This window comes from Salvelinus fontinalis, chromosome 29 (assembly GCF_029448725.1).
Source record: "Salvelinus fontinalis isolate EN_2023a chromosome 29, ASM2944872v1, whole genome shotgun sequence".
Taxonomy (NCBI): Eukaryota; Metazoa; Chordata; class Actinopteri; order Salmoniformes; family Salmonidae; genus Salvelinus; species Salvelinus fontinalis.
Window position 1 is genome coordinate 28,918,307 of NC_074693.1, and position 24,214 is coordinate 28,942,520.

At 44.3% G+C, this 24,214-nt stretch overlaps 1 protein-coding gene across 2 annotated transcripts in view; it reads right to left on the minus strand.

Annotated features, from left to right (window-relative positions):
- Positions 1-483: 483 nt before the first annotated feature.
- Positions 484-24,214, minus strand: part of LOC129827794 (carnosine synthase 1-like) — a 30,221-nt gene continuing 6,490 nt past the window's right edge. Inside the window, exons 2-9 of one of the 2 annotated variants that reach the window (XM_055888985.1) lie at positions 19,166-19,340; positions 18,605-18,694; positions 9,528-9,973; positions 9,240-9,450; positions 8,947-9,032; positions 7,016-7,247; positions 6,503-6,780; positions 484-6,025 (exon numbers count right to left, since the gene is read on the minus strand). In XM_055888985.1, coding sequence (XP_055744960.1) covers positions 4,481-6,025; positions 6,503-6,780; positions 7,016-7,247; positions 8,947-9,032; positions 9,240-9,450; positions 9,528-9,973; positions 18,605-18,694; positions 19,166-19,340 — 3,063 coding nt within the window. In that variant the 3' untranslated portion in view covers positions 484-4,480. Of the gene's footprint in view, positions 6,026-6,502; positions 6,781-7,015; positions 7,248-8,946; positions 9,033-9,239; positions 9,451-9,527; positions 9,974-18,604; positions 18,695-19,165; positions 22,311-24,214 lie in introns of those variants that run through there. The other variant, XM_055888984.1, reaches the window with a different exon arrangement.

Below are 24,214 nucleotides of genomic sequence, written 5' to 3' on the forward strand. Positions count from 1 at the left end.
GTTCAAGCCCAGGTAGGGGCGAGGAGAAGGACGGAAGCAAAACTGTTACATTGATGCGGTGACCCGGATCACTGGTTACTGCGGAAAAGGAGGAGGTCAAAAGGGGGGTGAGTGTAACTGGTGTGAAATGGCTAGCTAGTTAGCAAGGTGCGCGCTAATAGCATTTCAATTGGTGACGTCACTCACACTGAGACCTTGAAGTAGGTGTTTCCCTTGCTCCTCAAGAGCCGTGACTTTTGTGGAGCAATGGGTAACGGTGCTTCGAAGGTGACTGTTATCGATGTGTGCAGAGGGTCCCTGGTTCGAGCCCAGGTAGTAGCGAGGAGAGGGACGGAAGCAAAACTGTTACATACATATAAAGTATGAAAGAGAGAGAATGTTACAGTTTGTATGGTGGATAGGAGCTCTGTTTTCAGTTCGATTTTCATTAATAAAGTAATTTAATTTAAACAATTTGTCAATAAAAACAAACACAGAAGAGTGTTGATTTGAATGTTTATTGTATTTTACACAACACAGGAATAGTGAATTGATTATATTTGAATCAAAACAGTTGCTGAATCATAACACGATATTCGTTCTATTTTTATTGTTTTAAAACTTTGTTAAGGAAAATACATTTCCACATTAGCTATTGTTTATAGTCAACAGAAAAATCCCTTTAAATCTGTGTTAATCTCTCGTGGACAGATTCTCGTAACAGGAAATTACAAACTTTCATGGGAGAATTCTACTTCTGGGTAACCAAGATTAAACATATGTTAATATTAAGGCTTTGTTCACCATTGCTCTCATGTGGTGAAATGATTTATGATGCATACTGTATATTTGCAAAACAATGTGTAACTGTAAACATTGTATCTGTGGTTGAAATCAGTTCAGGTAACAGAACCGAAAATCATAAAATAACTAAATAAGAATGGATTAACTTTTTCAATGCTAGTTATCACATTTCGCATTGGATTTATAAACGACAAAAAGGTAAGACGTGTTTTTAATTCTGGTGCTGCTCTGCATACACAAGCGTGTTAGCTTTCTAGCTCAAAAGACATTCAAAGTTCCTCAATAGAAGCCGCTCCTCTTAGGTATAATTACGTGGACCTAAATCATATCATGCATGTCATAACAAGATGCCCAGCGCTTCAAGACTCCTCCTCAACCCTCTCGTGCTCTCTCCCCACCCACACAATTTCAGTCGCATCTTGCGCCGTAAGCTACAGTTGTCTGTACAACACGCGTGTAAACAACTAATAGCTTGCCTGCTCTATCCGCGCTGATTGGTGAAGTAATTTAATGAACTAAATGTAAAACACGGTTGATTCACAGGTTAAAAAAGGAACAGAAAGGAACACTATAATCCAGTATTTGTTTTGGTTCGAACCAGTTCAGAACATTATTTTGCTGGTCGGAACAGTGGAAGTTGCTGGTCGGAACAGCGGAAGGAAACAAAAAAACATTGTGATTCTGTTCAGAACGAAACGATTGGAAAATCATTTCCGTTCCAACCCTTGCTCAAAACCAACATTTTTTTTTGCAACTTTGAAATTGGCCACTAGTGTGACCTTACACATTGTTAATCATTTAATAATAATACATTGGATTGGTTTAGAACCGAAAAATGTATTTTTATTCCCCAAAAAATGAAATACAAAGATATAAATGGGCTTAGTAGGTATGGGGGCTTGGTAGGTATGCTTACCCTAATTCTCCTAACCTGCTGCGTAAGTTCTCCTAACCTGATACGAAAAGTCAATTCTAACATAAATTGTATCCCATCTAGACAGCCTAGAATGGTTCCACCTAATCTTGCCTGTCTGCCAATGAGGAACTACAGGCTCATCTTTTGCCATAACCCGAAGCAGCCAAAGATGACCATTCAATTCACTGCTAGTGAGTGGTGCTGAAGATAAGGTGAACTATTGTGTGTTTTAAGTGCTGAACGGTGAGTACAACAACATATAGGTTTGTGTGAGCATTGAGCTGACATTATTGTCAACATGTTTAGAGCAAATGGCGAGCCACAATACACTGCTGTGGTTGAATAGAGGCTGCAGTCAGTCATTTTGTTTTCACAGCCTAATATGCCCCATGCTGACCTGCAGTAGAGCCCTTTTTAGAGAGGTCGCTGGCCTGGGTAGTGTGTGTTTGTTAAATAGGGCACAGATCATTGAAACCATCACTGTCATTTACATATTCTTTGGTTTTAATGATGTAATCTTGATAGGTTGTTTTAGTCTTGAACTTTCCTCCCACAGCTCCTTTTTGAGTAAAAGTCAGAAGTGTCGGCTCCCGAGTGGTGCAGTGGTCTAAGGCCCTGCATCTCAGTGCAAGATGTGTCACTACAGTATCTGGTTAGAATCCAGGCTGTATCACATCTGGCCGTGATTGGGAGGCGCCCAATTGTCCCAGCGTCGTTCTTTACTGATTTGCCTAGTTAAATAAAGGTTAAAAAAAATATGTTTACTATATTTTCCTAAATGTTACCTCAGAAATACATAAACAAATAGTCAGAAATAGAAGATATGGGAAATCCCCAACCTTTTGACCACTGTAAACCTTGTCTGGGGTTGTGTGGTGTGGCCAGGATACGTATGGCATCTCAGTTTCACCCTGCTTACTGGGTCAGTCTGACACCAGACCCCAAATGCCACACCACAGACGTTAACTGCCAAGGTTAGGTCTTGTTCCAGGGTCAAGAGGATTGCAACGGTGAAACTGCCTCAAATTATTTCCCATTAACAAAATAACGCACTTCGTTTTATGGGCTAAAATTGGTGTGAATATGTGGTGGAATTCAATCCCCATTTCCATTCATTTTTAGTTAGTGAGTTATTTTGGGGGGAACAACCTTTCACCTCAACCTTTTAAATTAAGACATGAACTTTCACATGACTTCTAACTTCACATGTATGGGAGTCAGCATTCCTAAATTCTACATTTTCCCAAAAGTTCAAATGCACTGGCCCCGCAGACATCACCTCTGAGCCAAGAGTTAAAAGGTTCCGCAATCGTCACCCCTGTCCACCTGTTTCAGCTATTCCACTGCTCTCCTCAAACCCCCTTCCTCAAAATCTGCAATCTTCCTCTGCTCTTCCTTCATATAACTATTTAGCTAATGACACTCTGACCTACTGCATGTGTAATATCACTCCCCCTCCCACCTGTTCCAACCCTGCACTGCTATGTGTCCACAGTGTGCAGTTTATTAATCAACTGCTATGTGTCCACAGTGTGCAGGTTATTAATCAACTGCTATGTGTCCACAGTGTGCAGGTTATTAATCAACTGCTATGTGTCCACAGTGTGCAGGTTATTAATCAACCGCTGTGTGTTCACAGTGTGCAGGTTATTAATCAACTGCTATGTGTTCACAGTGTGCAGGTTATTAATCAACTGCTATGTGTTCACAGTGTGCAGGTTATTAATCAACTGCTATGTGTCCACAGTCTGCAAGCTATTAATCAACTGCTATGTGTCCACAGTCTGCAAGCTATTAATCAACTGCTATGTGTCCACAGTGTGCAAGCTATTAATCAACTGCTATGTGGTCACAATGCGCAGGTTATTAATCAACTGCTGCGTTCACAGTGTATATGTTATTAATCAACTGTTATGTGTTCACAATGTGCAGGTTATTAATCAACTGCTGCGTTCACAGTGTATATGTTATTAATCAACTGTTATGTGTTCACAGTGTGCAAGCTATTCATCAATTGCTGTGTCCACAGTGTGCAGGTTATGAATCAACTGCTGTGTTCACAGTGTGTAGGCTATTAATCAACTGCTATGTGGTCACAATGCGCAGCCTACTACGTTATGAAGTAGTAAGGTAGACTGCTGATGCCACAACCTAGTAGATAACAGGGTTGGGGTCGATTTGAATTGAAGGCTGTCAATTCAGGAAGTAAACTGAAATTCCAATTCAATAATTGGACAAACGGCCTCTTTTTATTTTATGACTTGTCAATACACTGAAAAGTAGGAGCTTTTCCATAAGTTTTTCCATATTTGAATGTTAAATTCACATCACTTCCTGAACCCTGGTAGATAGATAGACACCCATATCCTATTCTACCCAATCACTGATGAAGATACCTTTTCTAAACTTGTATTTTTTTCCTGAGATGGTCCCCAAAATATAAGTGCAAAGATGGAAAGGTTCTGCTACCTGAATGATTAGTCCCTGAATTTGCAATTTTGAGGTAACATATTATGTTTTGATATGAGGAGTCTTTTTTCATCCTGTGATGTACCTTTTAAGCTAACTAAACTAACCCCTGCACACAGCACACCCTTGCTAAACATGGGTTCTATTCAGAAGGGTCCAATGTAGTGAACAAACATTCAGGCAGGAATATAATATATATAATTCTGCAGAGTAAGGAATCGTTTCAGCTCTTTCTATTATTTTGATCTGTGATTAAAATGTAAATATGGCACCCTCCTGAACAAACCCTGCTTCTCCCCCCTGAGTTCCTGTCTAGTTGAAATGGGACAGGAAGTAGCCCAGGTCGTAGCGTGGAGGACAGTGCAGGCCCAGCCCTTGGCAGAGGGCGAGGAGGCGCTGGCGAGCGTTGGTGGCATTGTGGGCATCTCTCACCCCGACATTACAGAAGGGCTCCTCGTACTCACCAGAGATCAGTTCATCCTCCTCTGCCAGCTCGTTCAGCCACAACGCACCCTCCTGGTGGAGCCCTCTCAGGCGCTCAGGGCTGGCTGTCGTCTTCAGGGCCTGGAGGTGCCGTGACACCACCACCATCACCCCAGCAAAGTGGCCTCTGGCTGGGAGGGCTGTGGCCGAGGGCAGGCAGGGACGCACCCCACAGGACACCATGAAGGCGGCCATCAGGAGGTCCACGCCGTACAGCTGGCGGATCCAGTCGCACAGGTAGAAGCCGCCCATGCGGGCGTTGATCTCGATGAGCCTCGGGCCCACTTCTGTCATCTTCAGCTCCACGTTGAACACGCCGTCTCGCAGGCCACAGCCCAGGCATGCGTGGTGTGCCGCGCGGATCAGCTGAGCACGCTTGTCCGGCGCCAGCCCCGAGGGCATCTGGGCGGCCGTCTCGGTGAAGGCCGGGGTGCGCGTGGGGCCGTTGTCGGACACGAAGGCGCCCTCCAGTCTCCCGTCGAACATGACCACGTCCACGTCATGCTCGGTGCCTCCCACGTACTCCATGAGGATCATGGCGTTGCCCCAGCCCAGGCCGATGCCGGGGTAGTCTGTCTCCTCGCGGAGGTCCCCGGCGATCCTCTCAAAGTGTGCCAGACTTTCCTCCAGAGATCCTACCTTCCTCACGCCCACCGCCCCCGCGCCGTACTCCAGCTTCATCACCGCTGGGAATCTCACCACCCCCACACTGGCCCCACCAGGCCTCCCCTCCCCCCCACTGGCTGCCTTCTCCAGATCCAGGGTGCTCTCCACGTGGATACAGGGAACAGCATAGGAGGAAGGGGAGGGAGAGAGGAGAGGAGCGGAGGGACGGAAAGTGCCAAAGGAATGTGAGGAGGGTGAGGTGGAGGAAGAGGTAGGGGTGGTTGTGTTGTGTTTGCCCATTGCCTCATTGAAGAGATCCCCCCTGTCGAAATCGGCCATAGCTCTCATGCTATCTCCTTCCATGTTGACCATGCCATTCTGCTGTCTACCTCTCCTCTCATCCTCTCTAAACTCAACCAGGCTATCTGGCTGACCGGAGGGCTGCTCAACACTGATCAGGTTAGTCCCAGTAGACTTCAGTAGGCCCAAGAGGTGCCTGTGGGTGCGGCTCTTCTCCTTCGCAATGCGGATGGCCTCAGGGGGAGGCCCCCTAAGCCCCAGCCTATCACAGACCAGCGATGTCAGCACCACGCATTCGTCCCAGAAGCACACGCAGCCGTCAGGGCGGAGGCTGGAGGACAACAGCCAATCACAGATGCGGGAGCAGTGCTGGTCGTCACGCCGATGGTCGGGGAGGTCTGGCAGGGGGAGGAAGTGGTCGACCAACTGGGAGGCGAAGTGGGCAGAGTCACTGTCCACGAGCAGGATCTGATTGTAGGGGAGAAAGTTAATGAGTTCAATTCGCACATTAGCATAACTAGCTAGCCAGTAACCATTAATGTGCCAGTTAATCGGACTTTGCAGTGCAGTAAAATGCACTACTAAAATAGCTGAAAAGTCTATGTTGGGCAATCTAATGTATTTACTTTCACTGTGTACACTCTTAGAAAATAATGTGCAATCTAGAACCTTAAAGGGTTCTTCGGCTGTCCCCAGAGGAAAACCCTATGAAAAACACTTTTTGGTTGCAGGTAAGAATCCTTTTGGTTCCAGGTAGAACCGTTTTGGGTTTCATGTAGAACCCTTTCTACAGAGGGTTCTACATGGAACCCAAAAGGGTTCTACCTGGAACCAAAAAGGGTTCTCTTATGGGGACAGCTGAAGAACCCTTTTGGAACCCTTTTTTTCTAAGAGTGTAGTTATTCTACATTAATCTATATAGTTATTCTCCATGTAGACATTCACCTTGAGTTTGTACTGTTTGGCTGTTTTCCAGATGAACTTCTTACTGTGTCCTCCAGCTCCCACCACCAGCACAGTTTTCCCCTGCATCAGGTAGTACTGGGAGCGGGTGAGGGGGGTGAGGAGGAGGGTGCCCCTACTCCACCCCTCTATCCCACTGTCGCATCCCTCCATCCCCATTCCTCGCTCTTGGAAGGAGGAGTGAAGACAGAGGGAGGGATGTAGGCCCAAAATAACAGGCCTGATGATGGAGCCATCCATGGTGAAAAGGAGGTCCACGCCTACGAGAGAGGGAGTAGAAAGGAGGTAGAGAGATAGAGAAATGGAGTGGTAGAGAGGGAGATATGGAGAGGGAGATTCCTCTCAGATAGTAGCTCAGTGAGACATAGTGTTGACAGAGCGTGAGACTTATGATGTCATAAGTATACCCATGCTTTCAGAGGCTTCAACAGTAATCTGCAGTAATCTTTATCAAATCATATATCAACTCAGTCAGCTTCATGAACCAACACACACCTATCATGTCGGTCTGGGCACCCGCTCCACCGCGTTGTTCTGCGGACATGCTTGACTCTGTTTCCATGACAACACAGAGGCAGGACAGGGCGGTGTCCAGTGCTAGGCGGCAGAGAGATTTTGCCATGGTAGGGTCAGTGAAACCACACTCTAATAGGGTGGTCTCCAAAGACTGAGAGAGGGAGTGGCTGTGAGAGAGAGGATCGTCGGACACACCCACTCTACACACCAACTGAGGGAGAGGAAGAGAAAGGGAGAGGGAGAGGAAGAAGATAGAAGAAAAGTTAGAGATAAGGTCATTGATTTCAAACAGTTCAGTTCAAGTATTTGGCATATTACATGAATGTGTCTTCCATTCCCGAGTTAAAGACAACCTCTTAGATGTTAAGTCCCCTATTTAGGGGACTTTGAGTGGTTCTGGACCGGTTCTGACTGATATTTTGGTGTACAGAACACTCTGTGAACGTCGGAGGGTCCAATTCCTTATAGTGCTTTCCGCTACCACTCTCACTTGAAGTATCAGGTTGGCTTGAAGTGACGAGTTGACTTAAAGTGTCAGGCTTCATACATTTGCATAGGGAGTGACGTGTCACATTTTCTGGCCTATCCAGACAAATAATCGATTTCCTTTTCCTCTGAGCGATAGAGCCCATCCTGGTAGATGACATATTAACGGGGACAGTCTAGCGAATACAACTGCTGTAGTTTCATCTCACTGTGATATTCTCAGCCAGATGTAGCCCTCTCACCATGAAAAAATACTAAATGATTTTGTAGAATTCAAACACGACCACTTTCTCTTGGTCACAGACGGTGGATTCTGCAGACATTTAAATGGTGTCTGTACGTTGCTCAGAGGCAGAAAATGCTCCATTATTAGTTATATGAAATGGTGGCAAAATTGTACTGTCACTAAATATGATCATATTTATTTTACAGTTATAAGAAATGTGAAATCTTATAGTAAGTCGTTTATAATTTGGTTGTTACTATATTTAGAAAGCATTTCAGTCATTTCAAGCCCTAATAGGAAAAAAATGACATAAATTATATATTTTCATATTATTTGTAGTATGTACTGTACACCTCAGCTATTGATAAAAAAAGGACCAGAAAACTATGCATCATTACTCGTTATTGTTAATGACCATGTCATTAAAAAGTATTACTTTTGGGTATGTCTATTTAAATCTACATTTTGCCATAACGTTGAAGAGGAGACAACATCAACATTTTACAGAGCTATATACAAATACACTGAGTGTATAAAACATTAGGAACACCTTCTTAATATTGAGTTGCACCCCCCTTTTCCTTCAGAACAGACTCAATTCGTCAGGGCATGGACTCAACAAGGTGTCGAAAGCATTCCACAGGGATGCTGGCCCATGTTGACTCCAATGCTTCCCATAGTTGTGTCAAGTTGGCTGGATGTCCATTGGGTGCTGGACCATTCTTGAAATTGCTGAGCGTGAAAAACCCAGCAGCTCTACAGTTCTTGAGACAAACTGGTGTGCCTGGCACCTACTACCAGACCCCGTTGAAAGGCACTTCAATCTTTTGTCTGGACCATTCACCCTCTGAATGCCACACATACACAATCCATGTCTCAATTGCCTCAAGGCTTAAAAAGCCTTCTTTAACCTGTCTCTACCCTTCATCTACACTGACTGAAGTGGATTTAACAAGTGACATCGATAAGAGATCATAGCTTTCACCTGGTCAGTCTATGTCATGGAAAAAGCAGGTGTTCTTAATGTTTTGTACACTCAGCTATACGTTGACAGTATTGAGGGTCAATGCAAATACATGGTAAAGGGTCAAAAAGCTGCTGCTAGTCATACAACAACGTGTTCATGATGCACATAGTCAACATTTCATTTTTCTCTCCTACCTCGTTCTCTCTCGTTCTCTGTCTCTTTTACTCTCACCTTGTAGAGGAGAGGCAGGTCCAGAGGTGAGCGAGTTACTATGGCACACAGTCTGAAGGACAGGTCTGGAACCTGAGGCCTGCAGTCTGACAGACACACAGGCACACAACAACTACCTCATTAGTACAGAGATGGAGAGGACCATCTTTAGTAATGGTTGTAGTATATTACATTGAAAGTAGTTAGAGAGTCTTTACAAGTTCAATGTCATATGAAGACCACATACAAATAAGCATGAAAACAAGGTCCTCAAACATCAAACTACACTCATCCATCCTTACTAAAGCCCTCACCGGTGTACTGTTCCCAGGTGTGGTCCTCTACCCGTGGCCCAGGCTTCAGTGGGGAGCAGTAGGCCTCCAGCAGCACTGCCTCGCCAGGGAGGAGCTGGGGAAGGAGATAACTCACCTTGGCCCAGACCTCATCCCTGCTGTTCCTGGACAGGTAGACAGGGGGTGAGGTTGCCTCGCCCACAAACCTCCCCCCACTGCACCTGAGCACCACCTAGGCACAGAGAGAAAGGAAAGCTTTGTGTACTTTTACATAAAGGCTGACTGAATTCTTTAACAAACAGGACATACCCTCTCTGATCCCCTCATATTCTCAGACTCCAGGAAACTGTCCACCTTGTTTCGGACAGAGTTCATCCCTTCCTCCGCCCCCATTTCCAGGTGCACCACCTCCACCCCTCCTGTCCTGCCCTCCTCCAGCCTCATCTGCCCCGGTGGTAAAAGAAGGGCCAGGGTTGGGGGGCAGTGGATCTTGGCCTTCTGCAGCAGAACCCTGGTGGTCAGAACATTCCCCCAGAACTGACCCAGTGCTCCAGAACCTCCGCTTGGGCAGTCTGTCTCTCGGGTCATTTCCTCCTTAGCCCACGGGTCAGATGACAGGAAGTAGGTGACCCTGCGAGGCGGGTTGAAGTTGGATAGGAAAGTGCGCCCTCCCAGGTCAAAGGTGACAGCCTTGTGGACCAGGAGGGAGGAGGAGCGAGAGAGCCAGGATGGACAGAGACACAGGAGAGCATCTCCTAAATAGAGAGACAGAAAGAGGAGGGGGGATTTGAAAGGGGTAAACGAGAGTGAGAGAAGAAGGGAGAAACAGAAGGAGCGGGTGATGGGGGAAGTGAGGTAGAGAGAAATTGGAAGGGTGTAAGAGAGTGAGAAGAGGGGGAGGAAGGGAGAGAATAATTATAGAGGGGTGCTAGACATCCTGTGTTTGTCATAGGGCCGATGTACCTAGAAAACTGGAGATTGGAAATATCATTGACATATTTCCATAGAAAAAGGTCAAAAGTCATAAAGATGATCGTGCCACATGTAAACAGAACTATTTTTTTACCACTTGTTTCCACTTCAACGTTGGAGTAAAGTGTTGTAATCTGTTATTGGTCCTAACAGAGGGACAAAGTAGGCGGGAGAATGACTATTTATCATTGCTGGGATAATTATAGTTTTAACTATGCTTTGTGGAAAGTAACTACTTTGTGGGGGAACAAACAGTTACTTAGTCTTAACATTTTTTTTCTATCATAAACCTAAAAGGGTTCTTCGGCTGTCCTCATAGGATAACCCTTTGAAGAACCCTTTTGAGTTCCATGTTGAACCCTTTCCATAGAGAGTTCTACATGGAACCCAAAAGAGTTATATCTGGAATGAAAAATGCAACCCCATTTAGACGTTTTAAGAGGAAGCTGATTCCAACTCCAATATGTGATCGATGCCGAATGAATGCTTTTGGAACACTAATGCACATGTTTTGGGAATGTCCTGTGGTGTCCCAGTGCTGGTCACATGTTCCAGATTTCTTCACAAAAATGATAGGTTTCCCTGTGAACTAAGATCCACCTTTGTTTTTGTTGAATGACTCTTCACTTGTATTGCAACTGGTTCAGAAAATAATAGTTTATGCAGGGTTAACAGCAGCAAAAAAGGTTATCCTTAGTGCTTGGATTTCCCCTACAATCCTCTCCCCTCAAACATGGTTATCATATTTTCAAGATATTGTTCGTATAGAGCGATCGATCAGTGGCCGTGATAAACAAAGCTTGGGGAAATACAGTTGAGGCATGGGATGTATTATGCAAAAACTCTATCAGATTTCAACAACTCTTGACCAAGCAATGGACCTACATGGTTAGGGGAGTGGGGGAGACGCCATTTTCTTTTCTGAGAATAAAATTGAATGTTTTATTGTAAACTCTTACTTCCTTTCTGTAAATGTCATATTGTGCACTCATATAATTGATGTAAATAGTTGTATTGAATGTTAATGTTGTCATGTCGGCTAGTATTTGTAAAGTGATCTGGCCTTGTGTGTTGTATATTGTGAAATAAAAATAAAATGTTGATCACAAAAAAAGGGTTCTACCTAGAAACAAAAAGGGTTCTCCTTTGGGGACAGATGAAGAACCCTTTTTTCTAAGAGTATACAACTATTTGAATACAGATCCCAAAAAATTACTATGTTTTGAAACAATTTGAATAAAGATCTCAATAGGTAATACTACTTAAAAAATATATTTACAGATCTGTGGAAGTGACTACTTTTCAGAAACTATTGGATTGCCTGCCTTCAACTAATGGCAGGGTTGTATCTGGAACGGTATGTTGGAAGAAAGAAGCAGAATGAATAGCAAACACAATCTCCTATACTATTCCAATCTGACAGTCATTTGATCTACACAATACATTTCTATCTGGATATTCTGTAAATGTCCATTCTCCTGAATGACCATTGTCCCAGGCGTACATTATCAAGTCAAACAAAAACAAATGATATTTTGTACAGATATGTAAAAATACGTTGTGATGCTCAACGTCTGTATGACTCTTTCAACATGCCACTACAGTACCTACAGTACCCGATGTCACAGGAAGGCCAAAAAGATCATCAAGGACAACAACCACCCGAGCCACTGCCTGTTCACCCCGCTATCATCCAGAAGGCGAGGTCAGTACAGATGCATCAATGCTGGGACCATCTACTGCATCTTGCCTATCCCTATCATTAGTCACTTTAAATAACGCCACTTTAATAATGTTTACATATACTACATCACTCATCTCATATATATATACTGCTCTATACCATCTACTGCATCTTGCCTATGCCACATGATCATCGCTCACCCATATATTTATACGTACATATTCTTATTCATCCTTTACATTTGTGTGTGTATAATAAGGTAGTTGTTCTGAATTTGTTATATTGCTTGTTAGATATTACTGCATTGTCAGAACTAGAAGCCCAAGCATTTCGCTACACTCACATTAACATCTGCTAACCATGTGTATGTGACCAATGAAGTTTGATTTGAAAAAGTTGAAAGCTGCAATTTATTTGATTAATTAATGCCACTGAAAATACTGCAGAGAAATTCAAAGCCATTTGCAAACAGCAAGTTGGTGTAACGGAATTCCTCCTCCTCTTCACCCGAAAAGGAGGAGTAGTGATTCGACCAAAATGCAGCGGGTTGTGAATACATAATGATTTATTAAAGCAAACGACGAAACACGAAAACAAACACTTGGAAGGATTACAAAATAACAAAACAACGTAGACTGACCTGAACGTAAGAACTTTCATGTAACACGAAGAACGCACGAACAGGGAAAACAGACTACACAAAAACCGAACGAACAAACATACCGAAACAGTCCCGTGTGGCGCAACATACAGACACGGAAGACATTCACCCACAACAAACAATGTGAAACAACCTACCTTAATATGACTCTCAATCAGAGGAAACACTAAACACCTGCCTCTAATTGAGAGCCATACCAGGCAACTCATTAACCCAACATAGAAAACACATAACATAGACTACCCACCCAAAACTCACGCCCTGACCAATTAAACACATACCAAACAACAGAAAACAGGTCAGGAACGTGACAGAACCCCCCCTCAAGGTGCGAACTCCGGGCGCACCCCTACAACTCAAGGGGAGGGTCTGGGTGGGCATCTGTCCGCGGTGGCGGTTCCGGCGGTGGACGAGGACACCACTCCACCACTGTCTTTGTCCCTCTCCTTCGCGTCCTTTGAGTGGCGACCCTCGCCCCCGACCATGGTCCAGGAACCTTCACTAAGGCCCCTCCTACATAGAGGAGACAGCTCAGGACAGAGAGGTAGCTCAGGACAGAGAGGTAGCTCAGGACAGAGAGGTGGCTCAGGACAGAGAGGTAGCTCAGGACAGAGAGGTAGCTCAGGACAGAGAGGTAGCTCAGGACAGAGAGGTAGCTCAGGATTAGGGGCAGCTTCGGACTGAGGGGCAGCTCCGGACTGAGGGGCAGCTCCGGACTGAGGGGCAGCTCCGGACTGAGGGGCAGCTCCGGACTGAGGGGCAGCTCCGGACTGAGGGGCAGCTCCGGACTGGAGGGCAGCTCATGACTGGAGGGCAGCTCATGACTGGAGGGCGGCTCATGACTGGAGGGCGGCTCATGACTGGAGGGCGGCTCATGACTGGAAGGCGGCTCATGACTGGAAGGCGGCTCACGACTGGAGGGCGGCTCCTGACTGGAGGGCGGCTCCTGACTGGAGGGCGGCTCCTGACTGGCTGGCGGCTCCTGACTGGCTGGCGGCTCTGGCAGCTCCTGACTGGCTGGCGGCTCTGGCAGCTCCTGACTGGCTGGCGGCTCTGGCAGCTCCTGACTGGCTGCCGGCTCTGGCAGCTCCTGACTGGCTGGCGGCTCTGGCAGCTCCTGACTGGCTGGCGGCTCTGGCAGCTCCTGACTGGCTGGCGGCTCTGGCAGCTCCTGACTGTCTGGCGGCTCTGGCAGCTCCTGACTGGCTGGCGGCTCTGGCAGCTCCTGACTGTCTGGCGGCTCTGGCAGCTCCTGACTGACGGACGGCTCTAGCGGCTCCTGACTGACGGACGGCTCTAATGGCTCGAGACAGACGGGCGGCTCTAATGGCTCGTGGCAGACGGATGGCTCAGAAGGCGCCAGCTCATGACTGGAGGGCAGCTCATGACTGGAGGGCAGCTCATGACTGGAGGGCAGCTCATGACTGGAAGGCGGCTCATGACTGGAGGGCGGCTCACGACTGGAGGGCGGCTCCTGACTGGAGGGCGGCTCCTGACTGGCTGGCGGCTCCTGACTGGCTGGCGGCTCTGGCAGCTCCTGACTGGCTGGCGGCTCTGGCAGCTCCTGACTGGCTGGCGGCTCTGGCAGCTCCTGACTGGCTGGCGGCTCTGGCAGCTCCTGACTGGCTGGCGGCTCTGGCAGCTCCTGACTGGCTGGTGGCTCTGGCAGCTCTAACAAAACAATGTAGACTGACCTGAACTTAAGAACTTACATGTAACACGAAGAACGCACGAACAGGGAAAACAGACTACACAAAAACCGAACGAACAAACATACCGAAACAGTCCCGTGTGGCGCAACATACACAGACACGGAAGATATTCACCCACAACAAACAATGTGAAACAACCTACCTTAATATGACTCTCAATAAGAGGAAACGCCAAACACCTGCCTCTAATTGAGAGCCATACCAGGCAACCCATTAACCCAATATAGAAAACACATAACATAGACTACCCACCCAAAACTCACGCCCTGAACAATTAAACACATACCAAACAACAGAAAACAGGTCAGGAATGTGACAGTTGGATGCTTAGCAAAAACAACTTTGATACTCTTTGGCCATCTGAGGGGAAGTGATCTTGTTTCAAACACATCTTTATTATAGGGATAGTTTATTTAGTATACAAACTAACATGATTTCCAACCTACCTTGGCTGTAGTTGATACATGACGGCAGTTTCTGGATATATTGTTTCCTTTCGACACGTAATAGCCATATTTTGTTACTGTTAGCATTCTCAGTAACACTTCAAATCAAACTGTTACTGTGCCTGTGTTTATAAAACTGTAATTCGTTTGGAAGCAACATTTTAACATGTTGTTACATAATACTTTGGTAATTGCATTTTAATTGCATAGCAATGAGCTGAAAGTTTTAGTAACTACTGTACACAAGAGGAATAGTGACTGTTCCTTATTCCACGTATGTAACAATTCCAACGTATGTAATAATTCCATTATTATGCAACAATAAAGCAATTTCTAAAGTCCCATGTAACAGCAATGTTGCTATTGTAATAATCACTAAGTTACTACATATATATAAAAACTTGATGTTAAGTGTTACTGTATAACCTTATGTCACTCATTATGAAAATATATTTGTTAAGTCATTTTGAAACTGCAAAAGTTGTCTACTCTAATGTTGAGGTGATACCATGTCCCCCTTAAAATCAGTTGGAGCTGATTTGCTGGAGTAAAAAAAAAAAAAGTATGTCCAACAAAAGTGTATTTTATTTTTTTGCTCTTAAAACTTTGGGGGGCCAAATAATATCCCTGGGGTGCCAGTTGGGGAACCCTGCTACTGTAGTTTTTGGTTCCTCGTCAAATATTTGCCAGCCATCAAATATATGTATATATTTTCTCAAATAACTGTATATATTCAAATATCTTCAACTATTATTTCTTTTTCTGAGACCTGTATTTGAATATCACAGAAAATAGTTGCCTTTTAGTTGAAACTATAAAGACTATATTCAACTACCTGAGTATTTTCAAATAAACTACAAATAAACACATACTGTAAAGTACAAAAAACAAATATTTTCTGCCCATGTCTGCTATTTATGTATAAAAAGAGTCAAGGAGGGGAGTGACATTCTAATGAAATGTCAACCCTACACTAGTGAGCTTTCCCCTCAACCCGTTGGCCATCAGACTAAAATTACAGCTATTACTGTTAGACTCAGAATTTTTCTCTAGAAGGCGATTATGTTATTTGACAATGACACTAATGAATCACATAAAAGGATTGCCGTTCCAATATATATACTACATGACCAAAAGTATGTGGACAACTGCTTGTCGAACATCTCATTCCAAAATCATGGGCATTAATATGGAGTTGGTCCCCCCTTTGCTGCTATAACAGCCTACACTCTTCTGGGAAGGCTTTCCACTAGATGTTGGAACATTGCTGCAGGGACTTGCTTCCATTCAGCCACAAGAGCATTAGTGAGGTCGGGCACTGATGTTGGGCGATTAGGCCTGGCTTGCAGTCAGCGTTCCAATTCATCTCAAAGTTGTTTAATGGGGTTGAGGTCAGGGCTCTGTGCAGGCCAATCAAGTTCTTCCACACGATCTCGACAACTCATTTCTGTATGTTCTCGCTTGTGCACAGGGGCATTGTCATTCTGAAACAGGAAAGGGCCTTCCCCAAGCTGTTGCCATGAAGTTGGAAGCACAGAATCGTCTAGAACGTCATTGTATGCTGTAGCGTTAAGATTTCACTTCACTGGAACTAAGGAGTCTGAACCATGAAAAACAGCCCCAGACCATTATTCCTCTTCCACCAATCTTTACAGTTGGTACTGTGCATTGGGGCAGGTAGCGTTCTCCTGGCATCCGCCAAACCCAGATTAGTCCTTTGGACTGCCAGATGGTGAAGCGTGATTCATCACTCCAGAGAACACGTTTCCACTCCAGAGTCCAATGGCGGCGAGCTTCACACCACTCCAGCCGACGCTTGGCATTGCGCATGGTGATCTTAGGCTTGTGTGCGGCTGCTAAGCCATGTAAACCCATTTCATGAAGCTCCCGACGAACAGTTCTTGTGCTGATGTTGCTTCCAGAGGCCGTCTGGAACTTTTTACAATTTTTACACACTACTCACTTCAGCGGTCCTGTTCTGTGAGCTTGTGTGGCCTAACACTTCACGGCTTAGCTGTTGTTGCTCCTAGACGTTTTCATTTCACAATGACAGCACTTACAGTTGTCCGGGGCAGCTCTAGCAGGGCAGAGATTTGTCGAACTGACTTGTTGGAAAGGTGGCATCCTATGACGGTGCCATGTTGAAAGTCACTGACTTCTTCAGTAAGGCCATTCTACTGCCAATGTTTGTCTATGGAGATTGCATGGCTATGTGCCCTGTCAGCAACGGGTGTGGCTGAAATAGCCAAATCTACTAATGTGAATGGGTGTCGACATATTTTTGTATATATAGTGTATTTTACTGGTGCTCTGACAAGGTAAAGTTTTTAGGTCTATAGATGGATAAGAAAACCATGTACAATCTAACACCATTCTGCTTGGCACTAAGGGACACTTGGAAGACCTCTTGGAGGACATCTTGGAAAACAATTTGGCACATACTTTGAAGGGGAAAGGTATATGTTTTGGCCGATGCTCTAGCCGAACAGGCTTTTACATTAATTTACTGTTAGACTGATACCGGCAAGTGTGTACTGGTACTTATACAAAAACTGTGACCAAATGTTTATTTTGTTTTGACATTTTGACAGATTTCCATGACCAACAATTGGCGGAGTCTCTACATACATATAAAAAAGTAATGATAAAGGTGGGATTGACACTGGCTGCTGGCTGCTCTCTGATCCCATGTAGCCTGTTAGGCAACTTCATAAAACACATGTGGTCAACCCTCAGTCTGGACAGCTACTGGGTGTGCAGGCTTCTGATCCAGCCCTGCTCAAACACAAACAGTGTATTACTGGCTGTGCACATCAAGCCCAGACGATAGTGGAGATTCATAAAGCCCAGGCTACTTTGCAGGCTGACTAGCATCTATTGATGTTGCAATGTCCCATATATTGGATGCCCAAATCAACTGGAAGTATCTACAAAACAAGTTGAAGCCACTTAATACAAAAGAAAGGCTACATCTAATATGTTTTCCTAAAATTACTTTTCACGATTCATACGATTAAATTAACCGCGATTGAACAGAATCCCAACTAATACAATGGCAAAATGAATCATTAGTTTCGTAAAAAAATAATAGTTTATATTAATCATTTGAATCGTTTTTCGCGAGTGTCAGTCGGAACCTTTTTGGACATGATGAAAACATTAATACATGCTAATAATAACTAAACAGTTAACTATAAAGATAACTAGCCAGTCTACAATATTTCTTTTTCTATCTATTTAATCTGTTCTCTATCATATTTTATAGTCTAAGCCAGGGCTCTCCAACCCTGTTCCTGGAGCGCTACCCTCCTGTAGGTTTTCTCTCCAACACCAGTTGTAATGAACCTGATTTCAATTTATCAACCAGCTAATTATTACAATCAGGTGTGATGGATTAGGGTTGGAGTGAAAACCTACAGGACAGTAGTTCTCTAGGAACAGGGTTGGAGACCCCTGGTCTAGGCCTCCCTGCTGCTACAATATCCTTGAGCAACCGCCCACTCGCACACATGTAGGTGATGCGCGCACACACATACAGTACTGTCACGTGTGCTCCCTCTCCGGCCTCTAGCTCTAGTGCATGTCATTTTGGCACTGAATGATCAAAGGGCCAATCTAAATTAATAACACGGGCCGGATCTAGTAGCTGTGCCGCCAGTTGAATAGTCTTGCGCTAAAGTGTCATATTCCGATCCTGGCTGATATGATGATTATTATGTGATTGATCAACTATTCAAAAATAACTGTTCCTAAATTACATTAAAATAAATGATGAAATTAATTTCCATGACTTTTCCTGGCATGGAAAACACAATTGTAAAAATCTATGTATTTTCCAGGATTTTCATGAAGTACAAACCCTGCTTGTACATATCTGCTGTTTCCTGTCTGGGTGTGTTCTGCTACCATACCTGGGCTCCGTTGGCCTGCCTCTAACAGCAGAGAGAGGTAGGGGAGTGGGGATCCCAAAACACAGATGCACATCTCAGAGTGACTCATACCTGGAAGAGAACACAGTAGAACTGCCATTATGGTCAAAATCCCCATACATCGGTACTTCAGCCTTTCATGAAATAGAAAGTAGTTAGGTCCAAAAACAACTATACAGGGGTCAGCAATATGGTAGGTCATCTAAGCTCATTTCCTACATGCACACAGCCCTCTGGCCCTTTCCGGTCTGCAGACACACTTTGATACACCTGTTCACCTGCTAACCCAGTGACATATAGTGCTAAACTCACATGGTCTGGGTGACTCTGTGCAGGTTAAGATCCAGTGATAGGTTCACCTGGCCTGTAGGCTTAGTTCTGATTCAACGGTTCAGAGAGTCACAGGTAGAAATGAAAGGTGATAGAGCATGACTCCAATATCATAGAGATTGTAATAAACATGGAGGTGTCTCTCTAGCCTGGTACACTTCTATCTGACACATCCTGAACGTTTCAGCCTGGTGATCGTAGCTCGGGTCTCACCCTGTGGCAGGTCCTGTGTTTCAGGCAGGTCGATCTCCCTCAGAGCCTCCTGCAGGGTCTGGAACAGCGCCACCTCCTGTCTGGAGGACCGTGCCCTCGGTCCCCCAGTAGCACAGCCCCCTGGAGAGGAGGGGAGGCTGGGGACAACGGTGCTGGGGAGAGAGCTGAGAGAGAGCTGTGGGGGATAGGTGTGAGATGGACAATGTGTGTGTGTGTGTGTGTGTGTGAGCGAGCGAGCGAGTAATATAATAGGATTAATGAGAAAATAATCTAAAATTGAGAGGAGACCTGTCATCAAAGGGATTGTATTATAATCTATACATTTATAAACTATCTACAATTATAATTTATAAACAAAGTAGTTCGACACATACAACAACACAGAGTTACACATGGAGTAAAACAAACATACAGTCAGCTGCTCTGACAGCTGGTACTTAAAACTAGTGAGGGAGATAAGTGTTTCCAGTTTCAGAGATTTTTGTAGTTCGTTCCAGTCATTGGCAGCAGAGAACTGGAAGGAGAGGTGGCCAAAGGAGGAATTGGTTTTGGGGGTGACCAGAGAGATATACCTGCTGTAGCGCGTGCTACAGGTGGGTGCTGCTATGGTGACCAGTGAACTGAGATAAGGAGGATAAGGAGGACTTTACCTAGCAGGGTCTTGTAGATGACCTGGAGCCAGTGGGTTTGGCGACGAGTATGAAGCGAGGGCTAGCCAACAAGAGCGTACAGGTCGCAGTGGTGGGTAGTATATGGGGCTTTGGTGACAAAACGGATAGCACTGTGATAGACTGCATCCAATTTATTGAGTAGGGTTTTGGAGGCTATTTTGTAAATGACATCGCCGAAGTCGAGGATCGGTAGGATGGTCAGTTTTATGAGGGTATGTTTTGCAGCATTAGTGAAGGATGCTTTGTTGCAAAATAGGAAGCCAATTCTAGATTTAACTTTGGATTGGAGATGTTTGATGTGAGTCTGGAAGGAGAGTTTACAGTCTAACCAGACACCTAGGTATTTGTAGTTGTCCACATATTCTAAGTCAGAACCGTCCAGAGCAGTGATGCTGGACGGGCGGGCAGGTGCAGGCAGCGATCGGTTATAGAGCATGCATTTAGTTTTATTTGTATTTAAGAGCAGTTGGAGGCCACGGAAGGAGAGTTGTATGGCATTGAAGCTTGTCTGGAGGGTTGTTAACACAGTGTCCAAAGAAGGGCCAGAATGGTGTCGTCTGAGACAGTATACCACGCGTATGACAAAACATGTTGTCACGCCCTGACCTTAGAGAGCCTTTTATTTCTCCATTTGGTTAGGTCAGGGTGTGATTAGGGTGGGCATTCTAGTATTTTCGTTTCTATGTTGGCCTGGTATGGTTCCCAATCAGAGGAAGCTGTCTATCATTGTCTCTGATTGGGAATCATATTTAGGCATCCTTTTCCCACCTGTTGTTTGTGGGATCTTGTTTTTGTGCAGTTGCCTTGAGCACTGCAATACTGCACGTTTGTTATATTCTTTGTTGTTTTGGTTGTAAGTTTCATTATTAAATATAATGTGGAACTCTACACACGCTGCGCCTTGGTTCACTCATTTCAACAAGCGTGACACATGTATTTTTACTGCTCTAATTACTTTGGTAAACAGTTTATAATAGCATTAAGGCACCTCAGGGGTTTGCGGTATATTGACAATATACACTGAACAAAAACAAACGCAACATGCAATAATTTCAAAGATTTTAATTACAGTTCATATAAGACAATCTGTCAATTGAAATAAATTCATTAGGCCCTAATCTATAGATTTCACATTGAAATAAATTCATTAGGCACTAATCTATGGATTTCACATAACTGGGAAAACAGATGTGCAGATACCTTAAAAAGAAGGTACGGACATGGATAAAAAAAACAGAATCATCTGGTGTGACCACCCTTTGCCTCAAGCAGCATGACACATGTCTTTCGCATAGAGTTGTTCAGGCTGTTGATTGTGGCCTGTGCAATGTTGTCCCACTCCTCTTCACGTCGATCCAGAGCATCTCAAACATGCTCAATGGGTGACATGTCTGGTGAGTATGCAGGCCATGGAAGAACTGGGCCATTTTCAGTTTCCAGGAATTGTGTACGGATGCCTGCGAAATGGGGCAGTGCATTATCATGCTGAAATAGGAGGTGATGGCGGCGGATGAATGGCACGACAATGGGCCTCAGGATCTCGTGACGGTATCTCTGTGCAATCAAATTACCATCAATAAAATACAATTGTATTCGTTGTCCGTAGCCCCAACACCACCACTCTGTTCACAACGTTGCCATCAGAAAACCGCTCTCCCAAATGACGCCAAACACGCTGTCTGCCCGGTGCAGTTGAAACTGTGATTCATCTGTGAAGAGCACGCTTCTCCAGCGTTCCAGTGGCCATCGAAGGTAAGCATTGTCGATTATGACGACAAACTGCAGTCAGGTTAAGACCCTGGTGAGGACGACGAACACGCAGATGAGCTTCCTTGAGACAGTTTCTGACAGTTTGTGGTGAAATTCTTCAGTTGTGCAAACCCACACTTTCATCAGCTGTCCGGTGGATGGTCTCAGATGATCCCGCAGTTGAAGAAGCCGGATGTGGAGGTCCTGGGCTGGCGAGGTTACATGTGGTCTGAGGTTGTGACGATGTTTGGACGTACTGCCAAATTCTCTAAAACGACATTGGAGGTGGCTTTTGGTAGATAAATGAACATTAAATGATCTGGAAACAGCTCTGGTGGACATTCCTGCAGTCAGCAAGTCAATTTCACACGCCCTCAAAACTTCAGACATCTGTGGCATTATGTTGTGTGACAAAACTGCACATTTTAGAGTGGCCTTTTATTGTCCCCGGCACAAGGTGCACCTGTGTAATGATCATGCTGTTTAATCGGCTTCTTGATATGCTTCTTGATATGCAAATGAGAAATACTTACGAACAGGGATGTAAACAAATTTGTGCACAAATTTGAGAGAAATAAGTTTTTGTGCGTAAGGAACATTTCTGTGATCTTTTATTTCAGCTCATGAAACATGGCGACAACACTTTACATGTTGCATTTATATTTTTGTTCAGTGTAGTATCGTCCAAAATGTATATTGTGATAGTTAACTGCATAATTCTCCCCCCCCACCACTACTATAAACTACTTAAAACCCCTTTACAAACCCTTCATGAACTGTTTTTCCTTGATGTAAGGTATGAACACTCCCCCCCCCAATTGATTTCCAACCAGTTTCCCTTTCCAACTATAAATAATTAATAGTCAATAAACCATTCCATGATGTAAATTTGAACACGATTTTTCCCTCAAGTGTTACCCAACACTGTCTGAGAGGAGAATGTGAACGTCAGAGTCACACTGATACTGTTAAACACATGGCACTGACAGCTGATAGCTGATAGCTGTGTGTGTACATATAATACCGCATCACACCCACGTAGTAAACACTCTTTCATTAGCATACACACACACGGTTTTGGTCCTATGGCTTTTTAAACACTGGAATATATTCCAATAAAGTATGGATTGGTATGGGCCCCAGAAAAACATTGTTAATTAAATGCTAAGATCTCTCTTTTATGTTTATAGGTTTTATATTATAATCACATCAGTTATTTACAGCTAATCTGTTTGAAGTTTATATTTTTTTAGCACACAAAATGTTATTTCATAATATTTATCAGTTAGCTGGCTAAATCATTGTTATGTGGGCGCTAAAATCAGATATCAAATACAAACATGCATTAATTATTTATGCAAATGAATCACATACACAAAAACAGCATTGTTTGGTATGCAATCATGCAGAAGAACTATACACATGGTCGGCTTGTTCTCCTTCAAACCTCTCTCTTTGTCCATCAAGCTACAGTTGAAGTCTGAAGTTTACATACAGCTTAGCCAAATAAATTTAAACTCAGTTTTTCACAATTCCTGACATTTAATCCAAGTAAAAATTCACTGTCTTAGGTCAGTTAGGATCACCACTTTATTTTAAGAATGTGAAGTGTCAGAATAATAGTAGAGAAAATGATTTATTTCAGCTTTTATTTCTTTCATCACATTCCCAGTGGGTCAGAAGTTCACACACACTTAATTAGTATTTGGTAGCATTGCCTTTAAATTGTTTAACTTGGGTCAAATGTTTCGGGTAGCCTTCCACAAGCTTCCCACAATAAGTTGAGTGAATTTTGGCCCATTCCTCCTGACAGAGCTGGTGTAACTGAGTCAGGTTTGTGGGCCTCCTTGCTCACACACACTTTTTCAGTTCTGCCCACAAATGTTCTATATGATTGAGGTCAGGGCTTTGTGATGGCCACTCCAATACCTTGACTTTGTTGTCCTTAAGCCATTTTGCCACAACTTTGGAAGTATGCTTGGGGTCATTGTCCACTTGAAACACCCATTTGCGACCAAGCTTTAATTTCCTGACTGATGTCTTGAGATGTTGCTTCAATATATCCACATCATTTTCTATCCTCATGATGCCATCTATTTTGTGAAGTGCACCAGTCTCCCCTGCAGCAAAGCACCCCCACAACATTATTCTGCCGCCCCTGTGCTTCATGGTTAGGATGGTGTTTTTCGGCTTGCAAGCCTCCCCGTTTCCTCCAAACATAACGATGGTCATTATGACCAAACAGTACTTTTTTTGTTTCATCAGACCAGAGGACATTTCTCCAAAAAGTACAGTCTTTGTCCCCATGTGCAGTTGCAAACCGTAGTCTTGCTTTTTTATGGCGGTTTTGGAGCAGTGGCTTCTTCCTTGCTGTCTATATAGGACTCGTTTTACTGTGGATTTAGATAGTTTTGTACCTGTTTCCTCCAGCATCTTCACAAGGTCCTTTGCTGTTGTTCTGGGATTGATTTGCACTTTTCGCAGCAAAGTACGTTCATCTCTAGGAGACAGAACGCGTCTCCTTCCTGAGCGGTATGACGGCTGTGTGGTCCCATCGTGTTTATGCCTGCGTACTATTGTTTTTACAGATGAACGTGGTACCTTCAGGCGTTTGGAAATTGCTCCCAAG